Below are 27687 nucleotides of genomic sequence, written 5' to 3' on the forward strand. Positions count from 1 at the left end.
CGAACGTTTATAATAATAAACCAACCTAATAGTTAAAACGGTTAAACGAATACTTATTCCTTTACACTTATTTACCGCTCTTCTTATTTAGTTTAAAATAAAAGTCTACTATAATTCCCTACTATTTACTCTAACGAAATCCTTCCCTTTATCTACTTTTATTTTCTTAACCAATTCCAAAACTACCGTCTTACCGGTATACAACCATTTAACCGTACCTATTTTACTCCACACTAACCAAAGACTCGACCGTCTCTCCTTATTAATAATAAATTATAGATTTCTCCCGTTATCCGACAATGTTACGGAAACCGTAACACTAACTATCTTCTACGCCGACACCGGTCCTACTTTACCCACGTTAAAACCATCCATAATAAACATAATCACCTATTAATCAAGAGTAACTATCTTTAATAACCTTAAATATCTTTAACGTACTACACGGTTACTTAAACTTTTTAATAAATACGTTACGGTTTTCTAAGACACTGGTTTTGTCGATAATCTATTAAAATAATAGACTAAAGTTCACCTTAAAACCGATTAGTAATAATTAATCCTTAAATATACCCGTACTTATCCGTTAAACTTTAAATTTAAACAAGTCGTCGAAAACACTCTAGTAAAACTAATAAAGGACGGTAAAATCGAGCCTATAACGAAATCTACACTATTATCCTTCCCGGTCTTCGTCGTTTACCGTAAGATAAACGACACTAATAAAAGACGTATAGTTATTAACATCCGTAACTTAAATCGAATAACCTTACCCGATACTTACCTTATAAAAACACAAAACGAAATCCTTTAAGGTGTGGTAGAACGAGATACTAAGTTTATCTTTATTTTTAATGTTAAATCCTTTTATTACTAATAGTGTGTCCACCCGTCGTTACGATAAGTATTTATAATTAACACTTATGTCGGTTAATACACCTTTAAATGTCTTATTATAAGTTATAAAGGTAGTAATGTTTATATTTAAAGATAAATAAATACTTTCTTACGTAACATCGACGGTGTAAACGTTTATTACGACGACGTTATTTAAACGGATTACACTTTCCACTAATATTATAATAACTTACGTAGATTTCTATAGTTATGTATCGATAAAAACATCACTATCGACGTTATTAAAAACCTTTTTAACATTTCCTAGTTTAGAAATCTTAGGCCGTTACTTAAATCGATATATTATAACGACCACTATAGAAAAAATCGTTACGATTACCAACCTTAGTTTTCTAATAACGTTTAAACTTCTCGAAACTTTTATAGGTATAGTTATATAACTACGAACTAACGTCGTACGTTTTATTATTCGTATAACACTATTATAAAACCGTAAAACCTAACTTTTTAAGACTTTACCGGAGTATAAATTTAAATAAGTCAGACAAAAGTTTACTTAAACCATCCAAATTTAACCGATAAAAGAGGTACTTTAAGCCTTTTAAGACGTTAAGAAAGTTATTATTAATAATAATCCCACTTACTATATTAATCTTAAACGACCACTTTTTCTCGACGTAGATTCCTTCGGTGACGGTATTAGTGTTAAACTATACTATATTATCTTAACTTACTTACTATTACCCGACACTAAAACATTTTAAGTCCCTTAAAAAACGATATAGACTATCGTATTCTTTTTTAAAACCCTTTCCACTACCGAAAAGAATTACTAACTAACCGAACTTGAAATCTTTAGTGTCGTTTAAACGTTAAAGAAAACTAGGTACTAAATCGACGTATATTAATACTCGTTTATTAATATCGTTACAAATCACATATTTATCCTCGGACTACATATATAAACCAATATCACTAGTTTTACCGTAACCAGTATCTAAAATAAACGGATTATCCGTACTATAGAATTTTTATCTTTATTTAAACTCCGCTTCTTTCACCACGTAAGAAAAGATTACACTATCCTAAATACTTTATCTCGTTTACCTCGTATAAATTAAACGACACTAATAAATACATCCGGTAGTCTCGACTTCGTTAACGATAATATTAATATTCTTTAAGTAGTACACGAAGTTCGTATTAAACGGGATAATACCCCTTCGGTTATCGAGGCGTTTACCGTTTTAACGGTTTTCCTCTCTCCGGATTTTCGTACCCGAATTATTCACGGTTATCACTAAAACCTTTACTTCTTTAAAGTTTTAAATATAATCCGTTAAAACCGTACGTTTAGTTTTAACGTAGTACAAATTTTATATTATATACGAAAGGATCTTATTTACTACTAATACCGCGTTCTTTTACTACGATTATGTATCTTTAAAGTTTGTATTACGGATATCTTTAAAACAACCTACGATAACCATTATTCGGGTATTAACGCTTTACTACTAGTTATCCGGTAATTTCATATCCTACACGTGTAACGGCTTTTCTTTAAGTTTATCGAAGGATACTATTAATACCGTATTAACTAAACTTAATACTATAAACTATATAAGTTACTTTAACCGTTACTAATTTTAAATATCTTATATAATAGTATCTTTATTAATTTTATATTCGGTCTCCCTTTCTCGGACTAAAATTACGATACTTTATTAGTCGTAGTCGACCGTTTTATTAAATAAACCCTTTTATTACCCGGTTAGGTTATAAATATAACCGTCACTTAAGGAACTATCTTAATTATATATTTATTTTTATTAAACTAAGGTATTTTTAAAGAAATTATTTCCGACCGTGACTTAAAATTCCTTTCCGATCTTTAAACAACCATTTAAGTACGGTTATAAACCAAACTATTTTATTTAATAATATACCACCTTTAATTCGACGGTTAAACGAAACGTACTATTTAAACCACTTAAACTTTCCTTCGTTACGTATTATAATCGTTTCCGGATATAACTAAATAGGTTTATTATCTTTTAAATATTTAATTCTAGTATAATTAACGTTATTACTTATTTATTAACACTTTATTAAATTAAACTATCTTAGGTTTTTAACTTAACGACCCGACTTAACTTTTATAAATAAACTAGGAACCGTTAAATATACCTCTTTTACGAATCTTTCTTTAAAACGTACTAGTTGTTATAACTATATCGGTTAAACGGTATTTCGATAAACGTTACACACTAAAATTCTTCTTACTTAACGATTACGTTTACTTTAAATTATACTACGGTATTAATTAACCCGTAACCGTATAATTAAATAAGTTTCGTTTACGGTAGACCGGTCCCTTCCGAATTATTAAAAGAGTCGGTCGGTTTATTTATCGTCTTTTTTTTCCTATATCGTAGTAAATTTACGACGTCGTTTTAGTCTCCCACTTTACTTTAACTCACCTCGATACTTTCGAACGTTAATTACTAGTAGTAACTTAGTTATTATATAATTAACCCGGTACTATTATCCGTATATAAATTTAACGTAGTACTCTTTTAACGTTTATTTAATACTACGGTTTAAGACCCGAGTTCGATATATAGATTTTTATAAAACATTTACCTTTAAATATATTTATAATTAATTTTAATATCCTTAATGATTACTATTATACTTTTTAACTTTTTATTACCTTCTTTTTACTTATTTAGTAATTAGTATTTTATACTCTTTTTCTTCGTAGATTTTAACCACGTTTTTTATACTACAACTTTATATCCTTCGTTATACCGACAACTATAACCCCGAAACTATCACGATTAACCGTAGCCGATTACGAGTTACGTATACACGATCTTTTTACTAGTATTAAAAAGGGAGATAATATATACGTTTTATATATTTAATAAACCGGCTTTTTTATCGTTAAAACTTTATAGTTAAATAAACCACTTATATAAACTCTTTTTTATAAACGGTTTTTAAACGTCGTCGACCGACCCTTTAAATAATCCTATTTAGTGGATTATTTTACTATTAACACGTACGGCGTCCCGAAAGAAATCCTCGTCGTTTTTAAACGAAACTTAAAATTTAAACGGTTTAACTATCTTACGTTCCTCGAAAGGATCGCCGATATATTAATCACTTACACCGTTCTTATAAATTAATCCTTAAATACTATAATTACTTATATAACTATATACACAACTACCCACTTAATTACTTATAAACGCCGTCGTTTAATTATATCGGAATCCGTGATTTTAATAATCGGACTAATAAACGACTTTTAATTAAATGTAAGTCGTAAAACCCTTTATAAAGACCGTATAAATATCTTAAGATATATTCGTTAATTTACTACCTTATTTTACCTTAACCTTATATTTACGGAAATCTAAACTATTAACGACGTATAAGTTAGTATTAACGACGTTTTTAAACTTATTATTAAAGATACTAACCATATTATTATAAAACTCCGTATACGGTATAAAGTTACCGAAGAAATTAAAGTCCTCGTTAACTTCGACGAAAAGGATAATTTATACCCTTTCTTTAAAAATAGGAACCTTTTTCGAAAACCACCTTTTACTTTATACGAGTCTTTTCTTTTTATAAATAGTACCTTCGACGACGAAGAAGATAGTGAGATAAACGTTTCACTTAAGGAAGATAATATAATAAACGACTTATCTAAGGAAAACGGCGATATAAACGCCTTACTTAAAATAATAACGAGAGACATCTTTACTTAAATAGATTTAACAGGAACTATTAATCTTTAAATAACAATACTCTTATATAAAAAAAAAAAAGGAATATAAAAGGAAAGATTCACGTTAATTTTCTACTAACGTTGATTTTCCGTTATTTTATAAACACGTTAATTTTCCACTATTTTACTACGATATCGCTTTATTTCGCCACGTTACTTTTTATAAGAATTTATTCCTAGTTGTCGAGACGACAGTATTCCTCCCCGGGCCACTGTCACGTATGATCCATAAGGATCCACACGTGACTTGTCCCCCTCCCAACGGATATGCCATCCGTTGGGGAAAAGGGGGGAAGATATCATAGATTAGTCGATCCGAAGGATCTTAGATAGATTGAAAACAATCAAGCTATTTTCAATCATCATTCCATGACAGGCTGGGTGGCAGCGTGGAGAGTAGGAACGCGGCAACCACGCGTGTTTCAACAATCAACTTACCAACATACGGGAGATGGCACGCGAGGGACGCAACCGATCGACGGTCGGCGGCAGAGACGTGCACTCCGGCCCTCAACGTTTGCACCAAGATAGTCAAAGCGAGACAAGATCAGGATACATCTTGCCAATTTGTCCGTCAGGCGGACTTGCCGCTTTGCCTGCCTCCGTTCCTCGTCTACCCCCGGTGGCTTTTATTGAGAAGACATTTCCAATCCCGTCCCGTCTGCAAATGCGCCAATGGTCCAATGGTGGTGTATTGTGTATTGCCTCGCAAGTTTTACCTAAAATGTTTAGCGACCGACTTCAGTGGGGCACCTCCGTGCCTCGGTGCTCGATGCCGTGGGATTGCTTGTTCCTTTGTACCAGAGAGACATCCTAAAGCATGTGCATGGAACTAGGTTAGGCGGGCGTGTACTAAATTCAGCAGCTCCCTTCCAAGCTCTTTCCGCGCTCGACAGTTTTACGGCGCACTTCCCCAGAGTCGACGACTTTACGACGAATCCTCCATCGACCACTTGTTTGCTGTATCTGTTTCGTCTAACACTTCTGCGTCTTCATCTTGGACTTGGCATCTCGTCGTCGCGTCTTTTGTTGTGTCTGTTTTACGAACTAGACACAGCCTACGACGGCCTCACACAAAACACACGACACAATGGGCGCCGTCGTGCTTCGCGAAGGACAAAAGTCCGTCCTGATCACAGGGCAAGTTCTTTCTCGAGCATCTTTAGGAAACGATACGGTGAGAGATGGAGGGCTTGCGACTGAGACGCCTGTACACTAACACCTGCCAGCTGCACGCCTGGCGGCATCGGCCATGCGATCGCCGAGGAGTTCCACGCAAAAGGTTCGAATCCTCGTCTGCTGCCACCGTCCGACGCCCACAAGCACAACTAACCAACGCGCCAACAACAGGCCTCTTTGTCATTGCGTCTGCGCGCCGGCCCGAGGTGCTCAAGGATCTTGCCGCCAAGGGCATTGCGACGGTGCAGCTCGACGTGACCAACGCGGACTCCATTGCCGCGTGCAAGGAGGAGGTGTCGAAGCTGACGGGCGACAAGCTGGACTTTCTCGTCAACAACGCGTAAGCCTCCAGACACCATACCACATCCGACTCGTGTTCCCCGCTAACTGTGCCAGCGGCCGTACGCACACCGTGCCGGCGACGGACCTCGACGTCGACGAGATCCGCGCGACGTTTGAGACCAACGTGTTTGGCGTCATGGCCATGTGCAAGGCCTTTGTGACGCTGCTCATCAGCGCCCGGGGCCTCATCATCAACATCGCCTCGCTCTCCGCCGCCGTCCCCTACGTGTTCGGCGCGTCCTACTGCGCCTCCAAGGGCGCCGTCGTGTCGTACTCGCGCTGCCTGCGCCAGGAGCTGCGCCCCTTTGGCGTCCGCGTCACCGTCGTCATGGCCGGCACCGTGCGCTCCAACATTGCCAACAACGTGCTGCCCCTGGTCCCCGGGTCGCTCTACGAGCCCGTGGCCGACCTCTACGCCAGGCGCCAGGTCTACAGCCAGACCAACAACACCATGGACACGGGCGCGTTTGCGCGCCAGGTCGTGGGCAACGCGCTGCGGCCCGAGGTGCCGCTGCTGCTGCGCGCGTGGTTCGGCCGGCGGGACTGGTTCTGGTGCGGCGGCATGTCCACGATTGTGTGGCTGGGCACGATCCTGGGCGAGTGGCTGTCGGACAGCGGCGCGTGGCGGACGTTTGGTCTGCAGCGGCTCAAGGACATTGTGGACGCGCGACGGAAGCAGGCGGTTGCCGACGCGAAGACGAAGTAGCCGTGGAGTGTACGACGTGTGAAGGAGATGGTGTGTACCCGGGTTGTTTCCCATTCTGCGGCCCTCGTGCGTCCGTTTTGTCTGTTGACGCTTGCCCTTCCCTCCTGCTCTGACTCTCCTTGTCGCCAGGCCGTCTTTACGGCCTCTTGTACTTGTATACACTGTAAATATCGTTACTTGAGAATTCAATCGCCTGGCCCATCTTGTACTAGTAAAAGAAGCACGGCATCCACACTTGAAGCCATTTGGCAAACAGAGCAGAGGTGTGGCTGCAGCACACGTTCCTTATGCAGCTCCTTCACAGTGAGATTACATATGCAGTGCGACCGTGCCAGGGCTGCATCGTGGTGTGCGATAGGCCAGTCCGCCAGGCTCCAGTAGCGAGGGCATGCACGTATCTCATTGTGTCTCAAAGCGGACACCTGCATGCAACGAGCCAAGCCGACGTGCAAACGAACACCGGCTGGACAAGAACACCCATCAGTGGTTCTTGGCCTTACGACGTGATATAAACCCGTTGAGAGCTCGTCCTATCCGACAGGTGGAATGCAATGGGTTTTCCTCTTGCCTGGCAGAAGCAGTTTGTCCAACCAAAGAAAGCTGCCCGTCCGGACACTCTTATCGCCACGCACCTCTTTCGTGATCCCCCCCCAATTTGGCCAGCAATGCCTTCCAGCACCTCGGGCACGCAGGATGCGCACAGCGTCGCGGCCCGTGATCAACTGCACGAGCCGCACTTTTGGACGCTGCCGCCCTGGTTCCACTGCCACATCCAGACGCACGCGGGCACGACCATCTTTTGGCTGCCCATCGACTCCGAGGAGGGCCGCGTCTACGCGCAGCTGACAACGGACGCGGCGCGGCTGCCGTACATTATCACGCACAGCACGGAAATCTGGCACACGACAATGCCCGAGGGCCTGTACTTTTACGACGAGCCGGCCAACACGCGGTACTGCATCCGGCGGCACACGGCCGCGTTTGACGGTCTGTTGCGGCTCGGACTGCCCGACGGCAGCATCCTGTGGCCCGAGGGGTCGCCACAGTGGGAGGCGGTGGCGCAGTACTACCGGGACTTGGGCAAGAACTTGGGGGCGATTCACGCGGACAGGGGGCGCTACTGATCCACGGGACACGGGACACGGGACACGGGACACGGGACACGGGACACGGGACACGGGCACACTATATGCAAGGGAGAGATCCTAGTCATGTCATTCTAGCCGAGTCATACACAGAAAGGAGGTTACGAAGACGAAGTAAGCGCTATCCAGATCGAAAGGAACAGGGAGATCAACTCCAGGACAAACATGAACAAGTAGTACGACAGATTGAAAGCGTTCTCCAGCGTCGGGCCCGGCACGTACGGCTGCACCATTCTGTACATCCGCCGGCCCACCCACAGCGCGGCCCGGGCCATCCTCCAGAGTCCCTTCGCGGCGGCTCGTGACGTCCTCTAGAGCTCGACCAAGGCCTCGAGCAGCGCCTCCTCGGCGAGGGCGGGGATGGGGAGCGGCGGGACCGGCAGCGTCGACGCCGACTTTGACGTCGTCTTCGGAGGGCGGCGCGCGCCGGGGAACTTCTTGTTGTAGGGCCCGTAGAATTCGGAAAACGCAGCCTGCAGGTCCTCGGCGCGCAGCCGCATGTGCTCGCCCGGGACGGTGCGGAAGTGCAGGCCGCCCCTGTCGTCGATGGCCTTGAGACCCAGCCAGTCCTCCTTGTAGAGCGCGCGCGCGCGCAGCGGGGTGACCTCGGTGCCGTTGACCTCGGCGAACCAGGCCGACTCCTTGGGAATGGCGGTGGTGTCGTTTTCAAACAGGTACATGGCAAAGTTGGCGAGCTGGGCCAGGTTGTCGCGGTACTGGGGGTTGCGCGCGCCGGGGCGCTCGTTGTTGATGTCGGCCAGGAAGTTGGACTTGTCGAGGTACTGGGCGTACGCCGCCGCCGTCGACGGGTCGCGGTAGTACTGCGCCGGCACCACGCGGCCCTGCACAAAGCCCGACCACGTGTTGCCGTGCAGCAGGGCCATGGCCGCGCGGCACACAACGTCCGTGCTGGCGCACTCGACAAACTCGGAGATGCCGTTGTGCTGCGCGCCAAACGTCACGAGCGACCGCACCGGCGGCCGGTTGCAGCGCTCCACGTACGCCCGCAGAAACTGCCCGCCCTGGCTGAAGCCCAGCGCGTCCAGCGCCGGCGCCGTCGACAGGATCGGGTCCGCCGCAATGTCCGCGCACACCTGCGCCACCTGCTCCGTCACGTTGCCCATGAACGTCGCCGACCGGTCGCTGCCGGCGCTGTCGCCCAGATGCGCAAAGTAGACGAGCGTGCCCGGGTTGACCTCTTCGGCGAGCGCACCGACCTCGCGCAGCCCCTCGGCCGCAAAGTTGTCGCCGAGGCCTGCCCGTGCATGTCAGCGTTGTTCCGATGGAAGGGGGGGAAGGGCCAGCAGCGAGCTGTGGAGAGAGCCTTACCATGCCAGATAATCAACGGCAGCGGCGTGTCGTCGTCTTCGTCGTAGTTCGCCGTCTTGGCATTCGTCGCAGCCGCCAGGGCCAGCGAGCCGAACGTCAGCAGCAGCTTGATGTGTCGGAAAAGCGCCATCGTCGATGACTCGTAGGTGGGAGATGAGAGTTCGTAGGACGTGCGGATGCGGAGTTGCGAGAGAAAAGATGGGAAGATGACGATGGCGATAAGAGCTTAGGCAGCTGTTTATCTATTTACAAAGTACCAGCAGGGGGCAGTTGGCTCGGGCAACGCTGATCCTCAGCAGGGCGAACCCAGCCGCATTGGGACATCACGTGATGCGTCGAGCACGTGGCTGAAACAACGTGTGACGAGGACCGTGGCTGTTTTGAAGCATTTGGTGAACAGCTTTGCGTGTTTTGCAGCTGAAAGCAGCCGTCGAAACGCAAAAAACGGGATGAGGCCAGCAGTGTTGAGATATTCCCTTTTCCCTTGTCGCCGTGGCCTCCGCTTGACTCACGCGGGCGTGGGCGCCAGGCTGTGTCCACTGTAACTATTTGCCCTGTAACAGAAAAAACAGTGGAGCGCTAACATGGAAGCGTACAGAAGGCTGCGGCAACCCTTGAGTGGCGGCACGGCTGTGACGCAACCGTCCACCCCACTAACGCCGATCTGCACACTGGACCTGCAGCGTTTAAATGCGGTCAATTTTGACATTTCAAACTTCGACGCAGACGACACATTTACATAAGCCTGCCCCTACCTCAACATCAATATCTTAGATCCCAGTTGCCGAATGACAAGACCATAATCGACGGCGACCTCTCGACGTCCTCGACATCGTGACATCCTCGACATCCTGACATATTCGACATCCTGACATTCTCTCGACCATCACCTCCTCCAACCCCCTCCCCGATATGAGCAGACCACAGGGGCGACCACGCGGTCCCCCACCCGCGGGCCTCAAAGGCTTTGGAAGCGTGGACGCGGCCAAGCCGGGCGGTGCGTCGCTTGGCAAGGGCGGCTTCGGCGGCTTCGAGACGGCCCGGAGCAAGAGCGGCCTGGCGTACGTCGCCGAGCGGGCGGACCTGTCGGCCATTTCGGATGCGCACGCCGTCGTCTCGTTCAAGAACCTCGCCAAGAAGGACAGCACAACCAAGGCGCGGGCGCTCGAGGAGCTGCTGGCCCACGCACAAGCACACCCGTACTCGAGCGGCGGCGGCGGCGGCGTGGAGGACGCGATCCTGGAGGCGTGGGTGCAGTGCTACCCGCGGCTGTCGATTGACGATGCGCGGCGGGTGCGCGAGCTCGCCCACACGGTGCAGCTGGCCCTCATGCAGTCGGCGCGCAAGCGCATGGAGCGGCTCGTTCCCAAAGTGGCCAGTGCGTGGCTGGCCGGCACGTACGACCGCGACCGCGCCGTGGCGAAGGCGGCGGCCGACGGCCTGGCCTCGTTCCTGACGACCGACGACAAGACCACCGTGTTCTGGCGGCGTCTGCAGCCGCACATTCTGCAGGACGCGACGGCCGCCATGCAGGAAACGCCCGCCACGCTGAGCGACCTGCGCTCGACGACCCACGACGACGCCGACCTCAAGTACCACCGCGTGCTCTACAGCAGCCTGTCCCTCGTGCTGGCACTGCTGCGGACGCTGTCCGTCGCCGACACCGCGGGCCTGGCGCACGCCTACACACAATTCTTCGCCGTCGAGGCCCTCTGGAGCCGTGCCGCCTTGTCGCCCGACAGCCACGTGCGGCGCGTGACGTACGAGCTGCTTCTGGCGTGCCTCGAGACGCGGCCGGACCTGCTCGAAGCGCCGGCGCAGCTGGCGCGGCTCACCAAGCTGCTGACACAAGACGCGCCCAAGACGAGCCAGGCAGGGTCCGTGGTGGACTACCTGCGGGTCCTGCAGACGCTGACCGAGGCACACCCCGGGATCTGGGCCGACGGCGGCCACCCGTTCACGCGCCTGCGGCCGCTGATCGAGAAGGGCTCGCAAGGCACGGCCGCGTCGCCCGCCGCACCGTCGCGCAACTTCTGGACACAACTCGACGCCCTGTTTGCCTCGATGTCGCCACGAGACATTGCCGCAGAAGCAGCGTCGTCCGTCCTGGCCTCGTTTCGCAAGGGCCTGTCGAGTCGCGACGAGCCGCAGAGCAATGCCATTGACGGCTGGACGGCCTACCTGTCCATGGTGCGACGGCTGGTGGACGTTGTCACGCCGGACGAGGCACGCGTAGCTCTGGTCGAGGCCAACGTCTTCCCGTTGCTGGACCGCTTCCTGGGCCCGCCGCCGACGGACAGTGTCGGCACAGTGTGGGCGACGGGTGCGCACCTCCCCGTCCTGACCCGCGCATCCCTCCTGGTGGCGCGACCGGCATACGCAGACATTGTCGCCTCGGCGCGGAGTGAGTGGGCACGGCTCGCCAGCGACTTTGCCGGCCGCATGGCCAACTCGCTGCCCGAGGTGTCCAAGGCGTTCACGGCGTCGCAGCAGGCCATTGCCGGCGAGGGCGACCGGTGGTTCGCGCTGGTCGCCGACATCCACCGGTCTGTGCAGCAGGTCGAGGCGCGGCAGTCCACCGCCGACGGCGCCGCGGCCAACCTCGTGGAGCACGTCCTCGAGCAGCCGACGCTGTCGCTCCTGCAGAGCGCCGTCGACCTCTTGACCAAGCGCAACTTCAAGCCCTTTGGCGCCGCGCAGCTGGTCCGTGCCGCCTTCTCGCTCGCGCCTCATGTATTGCAGGCCAACGAGACGGGCACAGCCGTGATCGAGTCTCTCTTCCCCGTCGACGACGCCGAGCAGCTCTCTCTCGTCGTCGCCTCGCCCTCCGCACCGGCCCTTCTCTCGTGCCTCCGGTCCATGGCCACCATCCCCGCGTTCCACGACCAGTACACACGCATCTACGCCTCCATCCTCTCTCTCTTGCTGGCCAACAAGGACGCCGAGCCCGACACCACGGCCAGCAGCATTGCCCTGCTCATCTCGGACGCGTCCGATGCCGCTCTCGCCACCAGTCGGCGCAACAGCGACCTGCAAGAGTATCTCGGTGGCGCCTGCTTTGCGACGGCCCAGGGCCAGCTGTCGAGCTGGGACCTCTTCCACGCCGTGTCGGCATCGAACGCGCTGTCGCCGGCCACGGCAAAGAAGCTTGCCGCGGCTCTTGTTCGCTCTCTCGGCGGCGGCGACACCTCCAACCCAGCCGGTGTCCTCACGGCCCTCGAGACGATGGCCACCAAGTCACCCGAGCTGCTCGCCGACGACGAGGAGCTGCACCTGGAGCTCGTCACCAAGCTGCTGGGCATGATGGAGGTCCACGACACGGCTCTCTCTGCCAAGGTGCACGCTCTGCGCGCGCTTGTCGACGGCAGCAGCAGCAGCAGCAACAGCACCAGCCGTACCCATACCGGTGAGGGCGACGCCAAGGGCGCCCAGTCCACGCGCCTCATCAAGATTGTCCAGGACAACCTCGACAGCGCCGGGCCCAACTCGCTCGAAATCGACACGCTTGTCGAGCAGGCCGCCAGCATCGCCAAGGCACCCAGCGTCACCGACGAGGACAAGGAGAACCTGTTCCCCAATACCAACATCTGGATGCAAGCCATGCAGGCCTTTTTGGCCCCTGGCAGCACCGGCGGCCTGAACCTGAACCCATCGCTGTCGCTGACGAGCAACGTCGGAGGAGCGTACCTGCTTGTGCCCTCGTCCGGCCAGCGGGCACACGCCCAAAGACAACGACCGGCCGTCCACCGCGACCGCCACGGCCGCTCCGTCCCGGCGCGCATGGCTGCGTACGCGACGCAATTGCTGGCAACAGTGGTGGACGACGACAGCGTGGCCCTTGCGGCGCTCCCGCAGGAATTCCAGGTCGAGCTGCTGTATCTCCTGTACCTCGTGGCCGAGCTGGGCTCGGACCAAGTGGCCCTCTCCGACGCCCACAGCCTGTGGGGCGACCTCACCGATCCGTTTGTGCTCGCCGCCGCCGAGGACGCCATTGCCGCCATCCGGTCCACACTGGCCGGCGTTCTGCGGGCTGGCCGCTCTAACTCGTCGGCCTCGCCACTCTCGGACGCGCTCGTGGCCGCCATGCTCCAGCAGACGCAACAACCGACCGCCCTCGCCGTGTACACGACCCGGGCCCTGAGCGGTCTGCTGCAGACGCGCATGGAGGGCCGCACCTTTTCTGCCGCGGTCGACGAGGCGTACGTGGTGAAGCAGAACCTTTGGAAGACTGGTGCAGGCACCGGAACGACCCTCGGCGCACTGGCCTTTTTGTCCGGCTACGGCGAGGTGTTGGTGGCCTCCCCGTCCGTGTCCAACTTTTGCAACCGCCTCATCAGCCACGTCGCCGGCGCCGACCCGCGCGCCAGCCACGCCAAGGCCCAGTCAACGCTCGAGACGCTCGTCCTGCTCAATGCGTGCATGGCTGTCTACGAGGTGGGCGCGCTGCCGACGGCCAGCAACCGGCTGATGTTTGCCGTGAAGCAGATTACGTCTTGGTTTGGTCGGGGCGACGACGGCGACGACGACGACGACAACAAAGAGGACGCGGCTCTCGACCCCCGCATCGCCGCCGAGAGCTGCCGCGCCCTGCAGCGCCTCTTGCCCTGCATCAAGGACATGTATGGCCCGCACTGGGAGCGCAGCATCAAGTACAGCATTGGCTTGTGGGACCAAGCCGCGGCCGTTGCGTCGGCACCGTCGTCGGCACCGTCGTCGGCACCCTCGTCGGCGCTGGACGAACACCTGCCCTACGTCTACGCGTCTCTGAAGCTGATGGGTGCCCTCGACGCACTGGACGAGCCCAACGACGATCTCGAGGACACGCTGGCCCTGTTTTCCGAGGCCAAGTGGACAGGCTTGCGCCGTCTGTTGCTCGCCCTGGCGCATCGCCGTCCGAGTGCTGCTGCTGCTGCTGCTACGAGCTCAACACGCACACAGCCCCAGATCGTCGTGGATGCCCTGCTGTGCCGCATGGCCAGCAAGACGCCCCTCCACCTCTTGACGGCCGACTCGGCGGATCTCTACACGCTTGTTGCCTCCGACTCGCGCGACATCCAGGCCGCCGGCTACGGCTTTCTGCACCGCGCCCTGCCGGCCCAGCAGGAAGAGCTTTCGTTCAACACCATCCTCGAAAAGAAGGAGGCCCGCCTGCCCGACGAGCTGCTGTCGCTGCTGCTCGGCGCGCCCACCCTCGAGGCGTATCCGGACGACGTCCTCGCGACCTTCCCGACGCCCGTCCGCGGCTACCTGCTGGCCTGGCGCCTCGTCTTTGACGCCTTTAGCACCGCGTCCGCCAAGGTGCGCAGCGACTACGCGGCGCACCTCGGCAGCAGCAGCCACGTGGCCGCCCTCTTGGACTTTATCTTTGACGTGCTCGGCCACTCGGCCGCCCGGCCGCTGAACCTGGACAAGGAAGGCCTGGCGGACCGCGCCAGCATTGCCGCGTACGACCTGGCGGCGGCCGAGGCCTCGCGGTCGGACGAGGCGCACATGCACCAGCTGCTCGTGCACCTGTACTACCTGGTGCTCAAGTACGTGCCGGGCCTGTTCAAGGCGTGGTACACGGCCTGCCGCACCAAGCAGACGACGGTCGCCGTCGAGGCCTGGACGGCCAAGTACGTGTCGGCCCTCGTGGTCGAGGAGGTGCTCGACGACGTGGCCGCGTGGGCCGCGTCGTCCGAGGGGCGGGGCGGGGCCTCCGGCTCTGCCGCCGGCGACGACGACCACGACATGACGATCAAGACCAACAAGCGCGCCCGCGAAGTCGTCGCCGGCTACGAGGTCGACGAGCTCACGCTGTCCATTGCGCTGCGCCTGCCGGCCAACTACCCGATTGACAACGTCGCCGTCGTCGGCCTCAACCGCGTGGCCGTCGACGAGAAAAAGTGGCAGAGCTGGCTCATGATCACGCAGGGCGTCATTGCCTTTGCCAACGGCAGCCTCGTCGAGGGCCTGGCCGCGTTCCAGCGCAACGTGCTCGGCGCCCTCCAGGGCCACACCGAGTGCGCCATCTGCTACAGCATCATCTCGGTCGAGAAGCGCGTGCCCGAGAAGCGCTGCGGCACCTGCAAGAACATGTTCCACCGGTCGTGCCTCTACAAGTGGTTCCTGTCGAGCAACCAGAACTCGTGTCCGCTGTGCCGGAACCCCATCAGCTTCCTGGGGTCCGAGAAGTTTAAGCGGCGGGATGTGGAGTACTGAGGGAGTGTAAGACGATGCACCTGTCACATTTGCACAGGCGTTTAGGGACCGGTATAACAAGGAGTTGGTATTCTCGCTATATTTCTTTTGGGCATTGATATATACTAGTATTTAGAAAGTAGACATATTGCAGGAATGCAAAAATAAGAGGCGTGAAAGGCCTCTTTTAGTTAAAAAAAATATGATAATAAACAATTACAATCAAGCCGACTCATCAATTGAACAACAGATATAGCTAATCCCATACTTTCAATCACAACAAGAGGACGTCTCACACGTCACACACGAAATCATATTGACCCGAATGCTGCGATCAAACGTCCTATGCGCTGCGCAACCCCAGAAGGCCATTCATACACGTCACTCTGCCACACACAGGTCTGCTACACCTCTCCTGTTGACACCCACCGCCGCCGCTACAACTTCCCGTTCGCCTTGAGCGCCCTCTCCCCGTCCACCAGCACGCACCATCCTTCGTCGCCGCGGCCGCCCTCGCCCGCCACGACGTCGGTAAAGTGGCCCTTGGCCGTCGCGTACTTGACCACGTCGTCGTCCCACGTGCCGGGCTGCAGCCACACGGCGCCGATGCCCAGCTTCTGTGCGTCCTGCAGGACCTGGAGCGTCACGGGCGGCGGCGTAATGACAGACAGGCCCGTCTCGTGCGGGTGCGGCAGCGCCGCGATGTTGGGCAGCGTGGCGTGGGCGATGCGGTCGACGGAGATGGACGGCGCCGTGGGGTTGATGGGCGTGGCCGGCAGGTCATGGCGGGCATACCAAGCAAAGACTGGCCGTGTTAGCAGATCCAGGAGGAGGCAGCCAGCCCGATGGAGGGTGGAGGGGGCCGAGCACAGAGAACGCACTCTTGTAGCCAAACTTGGCCTGGTTGGTGGAGGCGCCGACGACGGCAAAGTAGGGCTTTGCGAAGAAGGCGCGGGCGTTGGCCTCGGTGGCGGATATGGGGAGAGGCATTGTGCAGCGGGGTGGTGAGACGGAAAGACGTTAAGATGTGAAGATGTGCAGAGCTGGTGTTGAACAGAGGAAGGGCGATGTAGATGAGATAAGGTGCGGTTGATAGGCAAGCCGAGATCTCCCTCGATGGCGGTGGTGAAATCCGCGGCAGCGATTAGTTGCTCGCTGGCGGCGGCCGTCGGTGTTAGTGGCGCATTGGGAGGCACCTGACAAATCTGGGACGAGCGGGCGTCGTGTACTGGCACAATATTCGCCTGATATTTTTTTCAAATATTTTGATCCTTATATCTGCTTTTTCTATTATTAATAAATGTTTCTTTAGATCAGTAGTCCTTCTGCTGGTGCTTGGAGGTTTGTTTGTTCAGGTGGCCACCTCTGTTCAGATGTACGGCACACCAGCTCAACACAATGCTGTTCCTGAGCTGGACTTGCATGTTTCGGAGCGCCCTGTCCGTGTTGAGCATCGTGTTTTACATCACATCAGCTCTTCCGCCCTTTTGCTCTTCCGTTGCTGCCGGGCGCGTTCCGATCGCTTTCCACCGTTCTCAGCTGTAAGCTCCGAGCTCTCGTTTCCGGCCCCACTTTTGTGACCAGCCTGCCGTCCGCTAAATGCGCTGTAGTTTAGCGTAGCTTTCCCCTCTAGACGGGCCGAGGAGACGCAGCACAATGGCGTGACAGCCGTTGGCAGCTGCAATTGGTATCGTCTGAACGTTACAGCGTTGTAAAACATGGCGGATTTTCTCCTGATTTTTGTTTCTCGTTTTCGACGCTTATTAAGTACGTCACCTCCCAATTCACCGACATATGTCAATGTGGCCCGTGGCCGCCGCAGTATTTCTCATCTGTTCCTGCCTTATTCGTAGCGAGCCGAGCGAGCTTAGCTTCCCGCCAGCACCTTCCAAATCAATTCTGAAGCTGCGCAAAGCAATGCCCAAACGACCAAAGAATGCAGCTCCGCAGCCAATGGAACATGTGCCTCGTGACAGAAGTGGAGCCCCAATGCGCGAAAGCGAGACCCGCTGGGCCCACAATTTCCTTACTGTGTACACAGACCACCCCAGAGCCTCTCTCTCTCGTTGTGGACACTTGGGCTGCGCTTTCCCCTTCCAGTGTTCCCGGTCGCTGAAGCAGCCCCCTTGGACCTTGGACCAGCCACCCATCGTTGCTCCTTCCCAACTCCTAAGCCCCTAGCCGGTCGAAGCTTCCCGCGAATTGCATTGTGGAAATTATTTGGGAAACCCAAAAGCACGGAGCAACCGCATCGTCCGGGAACAAGCATCGCCCTCTCCAGACTCTCACGATTCGACGTCTTCTCGCCTCGCCTCTCCTTTACCCAGCCGTTTTGTCAACCCACACACCCGCGTTCCTTTGCTGCCTTTGACGAATCGACGACGAACAAGTGCCGTTTCAATAGACGACGCGACGGTGCGTACGTGGCTAACGATAGTCGCTGCCGTTGCGATTCCGGCGTTTCCTGGCGCAATTGGCCATTGTCGTTCCTTTTTTTGTCATTTTTGTTTGGTCTCGCCAGCAGCCCAGACCATGGTCCGCCGTCTGGCTGCTGTGCTGCTTGCTCTGCTCTAGACCACATTCATTATTCGACCCGTCTCTGCCATTGTCATCTTGATACCCCTTTTGATCCCGGACACATCCTCCGACTCACCGCCGAGCTTTCGACGATTCAATTTCCGTCACGACAACACACACACATACACTCTACCACCTCAGCACGGCAGACACAATGTCCGACACGTTGCAAGCTCTCCAGCGGACGGAGTATGCGGGCGTGCTGGTAAGATAGCTCCTTATGGTTCCGACCCCCGAGATGCGAATCGATCCAGCGCATTCGGCCGTGACCGGCCGTGATCGTCCGTTGGCTCTCAGCGCACAAACGCCAGAGTCTCGGCACCTGGATTGCTAACATACCCTTCTCCTAGCCGTATCTCCATCCCGCGCAGGCCGTGCAGGTCCTGCAGGAGCGCATCCGTCGCATCAGCAAGGTCAACACCGAGATTGCCGATTTCCTCGCGGTACGACGTGACTTGTCCCCTCTCCCACGGTCCTTCGTCTTGCCTACAGCACGCATTGGCTGTCCTGCCAGCCATTGCCGTACTCGCCCTCGCAGCATACGCTAACGTGTTATATTAGGAGCGGCGACGGGTTGAGGAGCAATATGTTGCGGGCCTCAAGAAGCTCGTCGGCTTTAAAGTGCCTGCGAGCAGTGCCGAGCTTGGGTATGCGGACGCCTCTACTCCCACCCCATTCTTGCGATTCTTGTTGTTTCACGCTGGCTCAAGTCTAACACACACAACAGCGTCTTCCAGCCGTCCTGGGATAGCCTCCTCCGAACCATTGAATCCACCGCCAACTCGCACCAACAGCTCAGCAGGAACATTGGCAATAACGTTGAGTCCCCTCTGCGCAACTTCCAGGCCAAAGACGAGGTCACCCACCTCTCCACCATGGCTACCAACCTCCATAGCATGGCCAAGGAGCTCGACGACGCGCAGAGCCAAGTCGAAAAGCTCACCAAGAAGGGCGGCAAGGCCAACGCAGGCAAGGTCGACGCGGCGACCCAGCGCCTGGACGGCGCCAACCAGCAGTGGGAGAACCAGGCGCCCTTTATCTTTGAGAGCCTCCAGGCCCTCGACGAGTCCCGTGTCAACCATCTGCGCGATCTGTTGACCCAGCTGGGCACACACGAGGTCGACTTGGCGACCACGACGCAGTCCAGCAACGAGAGCCTGCTGGGCCTCATCCTGGACATCAAGACCGACGACGAGATTACCAACTTTTCCCAGCGCATCATCGATGGCCGTCCCCGCGTCGGCCGCTTTGCCAGCATGCAGGCCCACCAGTCGAGCATCGCCGCCTCTGCCTCGGGGTCTGCAGCGCAGCCGCAACAGCAACAACAACAGCAACAGCAGGGCGACTTGTTGGGTGCTAGCGCACAGCAGGAGACCCCGGCCACGCAAGCTCAAGATACGTTGCAGGCAACACGCCCGGAGACACCACCTACCACCGCCGGCGGCGCATCCGCCGTCTCCGGTACATCCGCAGTATCCTCCCCCGTCGCACCCCGGCCGTCCACGACGGCTCGCAGCACGGCTGGCTCAACGTCCACGGGCGCAGGAGCCGCAGCGGCTGGGAGCATACCACCGCCAGCACCACCCTCGCGCGAGGCCACTGGGTTCCGAGACCTCCCACCGCCTCCACCCGCCGAAAAGGAAAAGGAGAAGCCAGAAAAGTCAGAAAAGCCGGAAAAGCCGGAAAAGCCAGAAAAGAACCTCCGCAGCCGCATTGGCACCATGCTGGGCCGCCGTCGCCAGAGCATCCACGGTGGCTTTGGACAGCTGATGGGCTCCAAGAACTCGGGCCCCTTCAACCGCATTAGTGTCAGCAGCCACGGCCAGTCTATTTCACCCCGCGCTTCCTACAACAACCTGTCCGATACACACGCCACCAGCCGCCTCGGCTCCGTGGCTGAGGCATCCGACCGGCCGACCGCCTCCAGAGACGGCACTGCCAACACGAACGGTACCGGCTTGGGCGGGGTGGGCGTCGCCGACAGCAGCACCCTGAGCAACATGACGGTCAACGATATATTCGGTGTGCCGCCACCGCCTGGCCCGCCGCCGTCGCAGCAGAAGACGACGGGCAACGAGCCCGCGCGAGACGCCGAGGGCTACTCGCTGCCTTTGGCTACCAACGACCCGATTTCGCAGGCTCAGCGCGACGCGGCGGCCGCCGGCGCCGGTACCGGTGAGCCGCTCGGCGATGGCACTGGCGAGGACCGGGCGTTCCAGGTGAACATCCAGAAGGAGCCTGTGCAGGAAGAGGACCCGCTGGCGAAGAGGGCGGCGCTGTCCAACATGGCGAGTACGCTTTCGCAGGCCATGCCGAGCCGTAGGGGTGGCACCGTGCGCGGCCGTCGCGATGTGCGAAATACCATTTACGTGCCACAGACGTCCGTCCCAGAGTCCTTGGCCGGAGCATCCCCGTCGGCCGGCGGCAGTACGCCGTCCTCGCTGCCCAATCTCCCCGGTGTGTCGCGCAGCTCGACCTTTGCCTCCCTGGGCTCCACGGCCACGCCGACCAGGCCACCCGCTGTGTCCGCGCTCGCATCCGAGTCAAGCCTGGGCGGCGGCGGCGGCGCGTCGGACACGCAGTCTGTCCGCTCCACCACGTCGCTCAGTGCCATGGCCAACCTCAAGCACGTCGACTCGGACGGCCCCGGCCTGCACGCGTCCATCATCGAGTCTGTGTCCGCCAGCTTCGAGAACGGCGAGGTTGCGTCGGCTAAGATCGCCGGTGAGATTGCCTTCTCGTACACGGCGCCGCCTGCCAGCCCGTCGACGCCGCCCACCGCCACCACGACGATCCGCATCAACAACTTCCCGCTGCTCGAGTCGATTGGTCCGAACCGCATCTTCGTGCAGAATACATCGAGCCCCGACCAGTTCACCCTCGACACGAGCCACCTGCAGAGCAAGGCCGCTGCCGCCTTTACGTTCCGCGCCCACGCCGAAAACCCCAAGTCGCTGGCCGCCCACTGCCCGCTGGCCATCAAGCCCGTGTGGAAGCCCATGGACGACCAGCTCCGACTGATGTTCCAGTACCGCCTCAACCCCAACTCCCGTCTGGCCGCCTCCGGCCAGCCTGTCGTGCTGCGCAACGTCGTCTTCTTCGCTACGTACGAGGGCCGTGCCAGCGCCATTGCGTCCAAGCCATCCGGCACCCACGTGAAAGACCGGCATCTGGTGTACTGGCGCCTGCCGTCCGTGACCCTGACGGCCGCCTGGTCCAAGATTGCCTGCGCCATCCGCGTCGAGGCCGGTGGCGCCGTGCCGCAGCCGGGCAACGTGGAGGCGCGGTGGGAGTATGCTGTGCCGGCGGCTGCGACGGACGCCGACACCGACGAGAGCAGCATCACCATCAGCCAGCTGCAGCCTGCAACCACCAGCACGCTCGAGGAAGAGGACGAGGAGCAGGATCCCTTTGCGGACGACTCGTTGCCGTCGCCCAATACGACGAATGGTGCGGGTGCGGGCACGGGCGCGCCGGTCTGGACCGATGTGCCCTTGGCACGGCAGATTGTCAGCGGCAGCAAGTACGAGGGCAAGTAAAGAAGGGGCGGCCTGTCTGTTGGTGCTTTGCTTCTGCTTTGTGCTGTTTCCTTTGCTTTCTCTTTCTCTTTCTGCTTTCTGCTTCCATTGTTACCCTTATCCAGCTCTTGCATTGTGTGACCATTCATAACTTGTTTTTCAATGGTACAAAGAAAATCCATCCTCACCAAAACATTCCTCCATCCCCTCCCAAAGTATATCTTCTCACGCACATTCCTGCCTCGCTTTCTTCCTTTTTTTGTTTTATCTTGCCTTCTTGTTCTTGTTCACATTGTCGGCTTCATCGTTTTTGTACTTTGATTTCCACTGCTTGGTTTGCCCGCATCCCCTGTCCATATTGTATGTCTGTTGTATTGCGCCAAGTCTCTCTCTGTTACTCTTTTTTTTTTGTATAGTTGTGTTAGTCTCAGCCTATCCTCGTTATCCGAGGTCCCTCACCTTAACCGTAAATCAATAATGTTTTTAATGCACGTGCCGTATGTTGACGGTGATAATGAGAAAGTATCGCGATCCTGAGATCATGCTCCGTATATTGACTGAACATATGAAATGAATATAGATACAATGCAGGTGTCACGGAAATCACGGACATAAACAAAACAAGCCAATGCCATGCCGTGCCGTGCCATGCTATACCAACCCCCGGCCGGTTCGCTTCGCCCGAAACATGACGCCATTCAACAAAACATGCAATTATCAGTTACCCTCCCACTTGTGTCCTATCGTCCCGTCGTCACGGTCGACGTCCGCGTCTGCTCTTCGCAAAACTCGAGCGTCAGGGCCGCCAAGAACCCGGGGATGCAGCCCTTCTCCCGCACCCAGAACCGGATCTGGTCGTCGATCCGCTGTGCAAACGCGCTCCGCGGGCCGCCGCCGACCTTCATGGTGCCCCGCTCGCCGTCAAAGACGATGCTGTTTTCGTTCTCGTCGGCACTGAGGCTCGGGTAGTACACGCTCTCGACGCGCATCTTGCCGTTGGGAATGAAGGTGACGTGCCAGCCCAGGGTGCTCTCGACGGCCTCCTTGAACTCGGCCGACTTGGCCGCCCAGACCTCCTTGAGCCGGCGGCTGGCCTTTTGCGCGGACGCCGTCTCGGCCTGCGCGTCGGCGATCTCGCGCTGGGCGGCGGCGAGCACCGACATGGGGACGGTCGTAAACGGGGGCGCTGTCGTCGACGGTGGAGGGAGGGCCGACAGGGGCGCCCGTGCACCGCTCTTGTGCGCTTTCTGAGCAGCCGCGCCAGCGGCATGGCTGTGGCTCTGGATGTGGGTGAGCAGCTCGGCGTTCTCCTGTTTCAGGGCCGCGAGCGTGGACCGCTTGACGGCCTCAAAGTCGGACGTCGGGTTGGACCGCAGCGCGAGCACGCGCACCCCGGCCGCCTGCTTCTCGGCCGCGAGCTGCTCTCGGGTGACGGCCAGCTCCGTCTCGAGCACGCGGTGCGCCGTCTGGGCCGCGGACAGCTCGTCCTGCAGCTTGCGCGTCTTGCGCACCAGCTGGCCGACCTGGGCGTCTTCGTCGCTGCCCGCCGTGCCGTTCGCACCACTGCCGCTGCCGCCGTCGGGCCACGACCGCTTGGTGCCGGCGATCTGGGCAGCGGCCGCAGCAGGCCCACCAGACGCCTCGAGCGACGCAAGGTCCCTGTGCAGGCCCTCGGCCTCGGCGCGGTACTTGTCGACGAGCTCCTCCAGCTGCTGGATGCGGTCGGCCTTTTGCTGGTCAAATTGGCCTGGGTGGAAGGTCATGTCCTCTGCGTCGAACGCCTTGAGCTGGGCGCGCAGGTACTCGACTTCCTTGACGGCAAGGGCGCGCTGGCGCTCGAGACGGGCCCGAAGCTTGGTTTCGTTGGCGTTGGTGCTGGCAGGCGCAATTGTGGGCGTGCCAAGCGAGGGTGTGCCGTCGCCTCCAGAAGACGCACGCGCTGCCTTGAGGCGCTCCACCTCGGCAGCCAGCTCCTTCTTCTGCATCTCCAGTGCGCGGATGTCGGCATCCCGCTGGGCCAACTCGGGCTCCAGCGCGCCAATCTTCTCCGTCAGCTCGGCCGTGCGGTACCGCGCCTCCATCAACGCCTTGGCCACGGCCTCGGGCGAGTCAAACTCGCTCGACGACGCGCCGTCCATGCTGTGTTCGGTTTCCGTCTGCAGGTACGCCGCCCAGGCCCGCCGTTCGGTCTCGAGCCGCTGCCGCTGCATGCGCTCTTCGTGGAGCTCCTGCTCGAGGGCGCGCGCGCTCTCCAGCTTCCGCAGCAGCGACCGCTTCTCCTCCTCGACGATCTCGACCGCCTTGTGCGCCTGCCGCAAGTGCCGCAGCTCGGTCAGCTGGTCGCGGTTGGTGGCCTCGAGGGCGCGGATGTGGTTGACCTGGTCCTTGAGCTCACGCCGGATGATCTCCATGGTCGCTGCGTCGCCCGTCTGGGCTTTGAGCCGCAGCACCTCGGCCTCGAGCTGGCCCGTCTGGGCATCGCGCGCGACCAGCTGCTGCTGGGCCTGCTGCAGGGCCGCGTCGCGGGCCGCGGCCTCCTGCNCGGNTCCTGCAGGCGGCGCTGCGCCGTCGCCAGCTGCTCCTGGAGGTCCACGGCCCGCCGCTCGCCCATGCGCGCCGCGTCTTCCTTGGCCGCGCTCAGGTCGTCGAGCTGCTCCTGCAGGGCCCGCGCCTCGTCCTGCGCCGCCCGCACCTTCTGCTCGAGGTCCCGCTGCCGCGCGTCCTGGTCGCCGCGCGCCGCCTCCAGCTCCTCGTGCAGCGCGGCCATCTTGCGGTCGGCCGCGCCGCGCTCGGCCTCGGCCGCCTGCCGCTGCTTGAAGTCGTCCTCGGCCTTGCGCCGCGCGTCCCTCAGCTCCGTGTCGTGCTGCAGCCGCGCCATTTCCTTTTCCTGCTCAAACGTGTTGACTTGGTACTGCAGCGTGCCCACCTCGGCCTTGAGCTCTTCGATGCGCCGCCGCTGCAGCTCGTACTCTTCGGCATCGGGCGGCGCCATGTTTTCCTTGCTGCTCTCGTGCGAGGTGGCCCGGTACGACGAGGTCGGGGCGCCGACCGACTGGGTGTCGGGAATGGCGCTGTGTCTGGACGAGGGCCGTGAGGGTGTGTTTTGTTGGTGTTGTTGACGTTGTTGGTGTTGTTGATGTTGTGGGGCGCGCTGTTGCTGTTGAGGCGTGGTGCGTTGCTGCGTGGGTCGTGACAGACCCAGCCTCTCTCGCGCCGACTGCGTCGTGCCGTGTGCTCTCGCGAGTCCGCTGCTGCTGGCTGTCCGTGAATGCGCTCGGCTGCCGCTGCCGTCGCCGTTGACGCCGCCTGGCGCGACCGGCTGTCGTCCGCTCCCTCCTGGTCCGCCGACGGGACTCATCTTTCGTTTGTTGACCGGACGCGTGTCTCCCACCTCGTGGACGTGTCGTCGTGTTGTTGGACGCCGGCGTGGTGCGGTGTGGGCGCAAAGTAACAGCGAGTGACTGGGCTGTGTTGAAAGTGATGATCAAAACGCGTCTAGAGCGCCTGCAGCTAACAAGAGGGAAGCCCTTCCGCGTGCGGCCCAGTACGAAGCGACCCATAATTCTGTATGAACCTGGTCACGTGTCACTGTTTTCAGTGGGCAAAAGACAAAGAGTACATCAAATCTCGGCCGGTTGCATTCACTCTGTTGGATGGATATCATGTTTGGAATTGAAGTCATTAGACGTCTCTGGGAACGGTCACTGTGTTTTCTGTATGCTCCCAGTCTTTTCCTCCAGTTGCGTGCACAATGCAGAAGTTGACGAAACTGGATGCACTCAAATAATAAATGCTCCACTGAGCGACTAAATGCACTAAGACGCTAGCTGTCTTCTGCTGTGTTTTCTAGGCGAGGGGCTGTTTGAGGCTGTGTATATAGCGGGCAGAATGCTTACAAGTGGAACCTCGCAGCTTCACACAAAAAAGCTCCCTTCTCTGGCGCTATTCGATGCTCGGATTCTCGGTTCGCCCTGTCGCTCTCTCGCTCACTCCCCACTATGGCGTATGGCTTGACTTTTGGCAAACCTGTTGCAGCTGAGGCAGCTCCCGACCGCTGTTGACTTTGACGCTCCTGGACATCCTCTTCTCCTGCCTCTGTGCGAATAGCTTCATTTCCGGCATAGCACAGCCAGCGACGAAATCGACATCTGCCATCATGCGCTCCGCGACGGCAGGGCTGCGCGTCTTGGTCTGTTCCCTTGGCATTATCTCGTGGCAGCTTAAGGCTGCGACGTCTTCGTGGCTTGTGTCTTGTGTCTCCATTGTCCTGCTAACGTCTATCCGCAGAACGCCGGTGCCAATGCCGCGCCATTGCGGAATTCCCGTTTCCCGTGCCTCTGCGACCCGCGCCTTGTCAACAACAGCTCCGTCCTCCGCCGGCCACGGCACGGCCATATCCCCATCTACCCCCGATTCACACATGTCCGCCTTGCCTCGAACGCATCACGAGACGCCACTCCTCCCCAGAGCGAAGACCGTGCGGAAGCCGCTGTTCCATCCTCTTCTTCCTCTTCTTCCTCTTCTTCCTCGACCACCCCGACGTCCCCGACTTCCTCCACACCCACAGCCTCAACATCGTCCTCGAGTACACCGCCGTCGTCTGCCGAGGACTGGGAAGAGAACCCCAACTTCAACATTGAAAAGTTCTCGGAGCTGCCGCACACCAATTTCGGCGTGAACCAGCACATGATCATCAACGACGAGTTCAAGGAAGCGCTGCGGCAGATTCTGTGGCAGTTCCGCGCGCCCATCCGCTATGCCTTTGCGTACGGGTCGGGCGTCTTCCCCCAGAGCGCGCTCAACGGCCGCGTGCCCACCGAGGCCGAGATCAAGGCCATCCACCCCAAAGCGCCCTTGGCCGTGCAGCGCGCCCAGGACGGCTCGCCCAAGATGATTGACTTTATCTTTGGCGTCACCTTCACGCAGCACTGGCACAGCCTCAACCTGCACCAGCACCGCGACCACTACAGCGCGCTGGGGGCGCTCGGCTCGGGCGCCGTGTCGTACGTCCAGGACAGCGTGGGCGCGGGCGTCTACTTCAATCCGTACGTGGTCGTCAACGGCATCCTCGTCAAGTACGGCGTCGTCAACCTCGACACGCTCTGCGCCGACCTGAGCGAGTGGCAGACGCTGTACCTGGCCGGCCGCCTGCACAAGCCCGTCAAGATCCTGCGCGACGACGCGCGCGTCCGCCTCGCCAACCAGATCAACCTGCTGTCGGCGCTGCGCACGGCCCTGCTGCTGCTGCCGCCCGCGTTTACCGAGCGCGAGCTCTACAGCACCATCGCCGCCATCTCGTACCTGGGCGACCCGCGCATGCGCCTGCCCACCGAGAACCCGCACAAGGTCGCCAACATTGTCGACCACAACATGAGCAACTTCCGCCGCCTCTACGCGCCGCTCATCGACACCCTGCCCAACGCCCAGTTCAACGACAGCCGCTGCACCCAGCGCGGCTGGCTCGACGACGCCGACGCCAACCTGCAGCTCGCCCAGGACATGGACCCCGTGCGCCGCGGCAACATGGTGCGCCGCCTGCCCAAGGCGTTCCGCGAGCGCCTGTACTTTCAGTACCAGAAGCAGCTTGCCATCCCGCGCGGCGAGTTCGACCGCATGATGGCCCGGACGCGCGACGAGGACGACGCGGCCGCCGGCGGCGGGTTCCGGCGCCAGCAGGCGACCGACTTTGAGCGGCGCATCGTCGACGACGACGACCCGGCCACGCTGCGCAAACACGTGCGCCACGTCATCCGGCAGACCATCAACTGGCCGAGCACGTCGCAGAGCCTCAAGGGCGTGCTGACGTCCGGCGTGGGTCGGTCGCTGCGGTACATGGGCGAGAAGATGGCCAAGTTCCGGCAGGGCAGGAAGACGGCGGACGAGCCAGAGGCGAACACAGCGTCCAAGCCCGCGTCTGCAGACGGTGCGTCCGAGACGTCGACAGAGAAGTCGACCGATGCACCTTCGGAGACTTCCAAGGACTCGGAAAAGAAGGGGTAGCCTGCCCTCACGACCAAAGCCTGTACATATCGGCAGCTCAACCGCTGCCAT

General features: G+C 56.7%; 8 protein-coding genes across 8 annotated transcripts; 5 read left to right on the top strand and 3 right to left on the bottom strand.

Annotated features, from left to right (window-relative positions):
* Positions 1–5750: 5750 nt before the first annotated feature.
* On the top strand, positions 5751–6887 carry SPBR_00754 (1-acylglycerone phosphate reductase; the record flags this gene model as incomplete). The annotated part of the gene is made up of 4 exons (XM_040759073.1): positions 5751–5782; positions 5890–5942; positions 6011–6179; positions 6236–6887. The coding sequence occupies 4 exons, from the start codon at positions 5751–5753 to the stop codon at positions 6885–6887; spliced, it is 906 nt and encodes a 301-aa protein (XP_040617937.1).
* Positions 6888–7552: 665 nt separating this feature from the next.
* On the top strand, positions 7553–8011 carry SPBR_01098 (uncharacterized protein; the record flags this gene model as incomplete). The annotated part of the gene is made up of 1 exon (XM_040759416.1): positions 7553–8011. The coding sequence occupies one exon, from the start codon at positions 7553–7555 to the stop codon at positions 8009–8011; it is 459 nt and encodes a 152-aa protein (XP_040617938.1).
* Positions 8012–8343: 332 nt separating this feature from the next.
* Positions 8344–9491, bottom strand: SPBR_00750 (palmitoyl-protein thioesterase; the record flags this gene model as incomplete). Its single annotated transcript, XM_040759069.1, has 2 exons — positions 8344–9287; positions 9362–9491. The coding sequence occupies 2 exons, from the start codon at positions 9489–9491 to the stop codon at positions 8344–8346; spliced, it is 1074 nt and encodes a 357-aa protein (XP_040617939.1).
* A 782-nt stretch (positions 9492–10273) lies between these two features.
* On the top strand, positions 10274–15562 carry SPBR_00025 (ring zinc finger protein; the record flags this gene model as incomplete). Its single annotated transcript, XM_040758346.1, has 1 exon — positions 10274–15562. The coding sequence occupies one exon, from the start codon at positions 10274–10276 to the stop codon at positions 15560–15562; it is 5289 nt and encodes a 1762-aa protein (XP_040617940.1).
* A 416-nt stretch (positions 15563–15978) lies between these two features.
* Positions 15979–16531, bottom strand: SPBR_01056 (uncharacterized protein; the record flags this gene model as incomplete). Its single annotated transcript, XM_040759375.1, has 2 exons — positions 15979–16346; positions 16423–16531. The coding sequence occupies 2 exons, from the start codon at positions 16529–16531 to the stop codon at positions 15979–15981; spliced, it is 477 nt and encodes a 158-aa protein (XP_040617941.1).
* A 1741-nt stretch (positions 16532–18272) lies between these two features.
* SPBR_00109 (uncharacterized protein) lies at positions 18273–21657 on the top strand (the record flags this gene model as incomplete). The annotated part of the gene is made up of 4 exons (XM_040758429.1): positions 18273–18323; positions 18469–18561; positions 18680–18765; positions 18846–21657. The coding sequence occupies 4 exons, from the start codon at positions 18273–18275 to the stop codon at positions 21655–21657; spliced, it is 3042 nt and encodes a 1013-aa protein (XP_040617942.1).
* A 719-nt stretch (positions 21658–22376) lies between these two features.
* On the bottom strand, positions 22377–24994 carry SPBR_09024 (mitotic spindle assembly checkpoint protein MAD1; the record flags this gene model as incomplete). The annotated part of the gene is made up of 2 exons (XM_040767150.1): positions 22377–24173; positions 24230–24994. The coding sequence occupies 2 exons, from the start codon at positions 24992–24994 to the stop codon at positions 22377–22379; spliced, it is 2562 nt and encodes an 853-aa protein (XP_040617943.1).
* Positions 24995–25792: 798 nt separating this feature from the next.
* On the top strand, positions 25793–27636 carry SPBR_00406 (MMP37-like protein; the record flags this gene model as incomplete). The annotated part of the gene is made up of 3 exons (XM_040758725.1): positions 25793–25825; positions 25924–26113; positions 26204–27636. The coding sequence occupies 3 exons, from the start codon at positions 25793–25795 to the stop codon at positions 27634–27636; spliced, it is 1656 nt and encodes a 551-aa protein (XP_040617944.1).
* Positions 27637–27687: the final 51 nt, after the last annotated feature.

This window comes from Sporothrix brasiliensis (assembly GCF_000820605.1).
Source record: "Sporothrix brasiliensis 5110 chromosome Unknown Cont19, whole genome shotgun sequence".
Classification (NCBI taxonomy): domain Eukaryota; kingdom Fungi; phylum Ascomycota; class Sordariomycetes; order Ophiostomatales; family Ophiostomataceae; genus Sporothrix; species Sporothrix brasiliensis.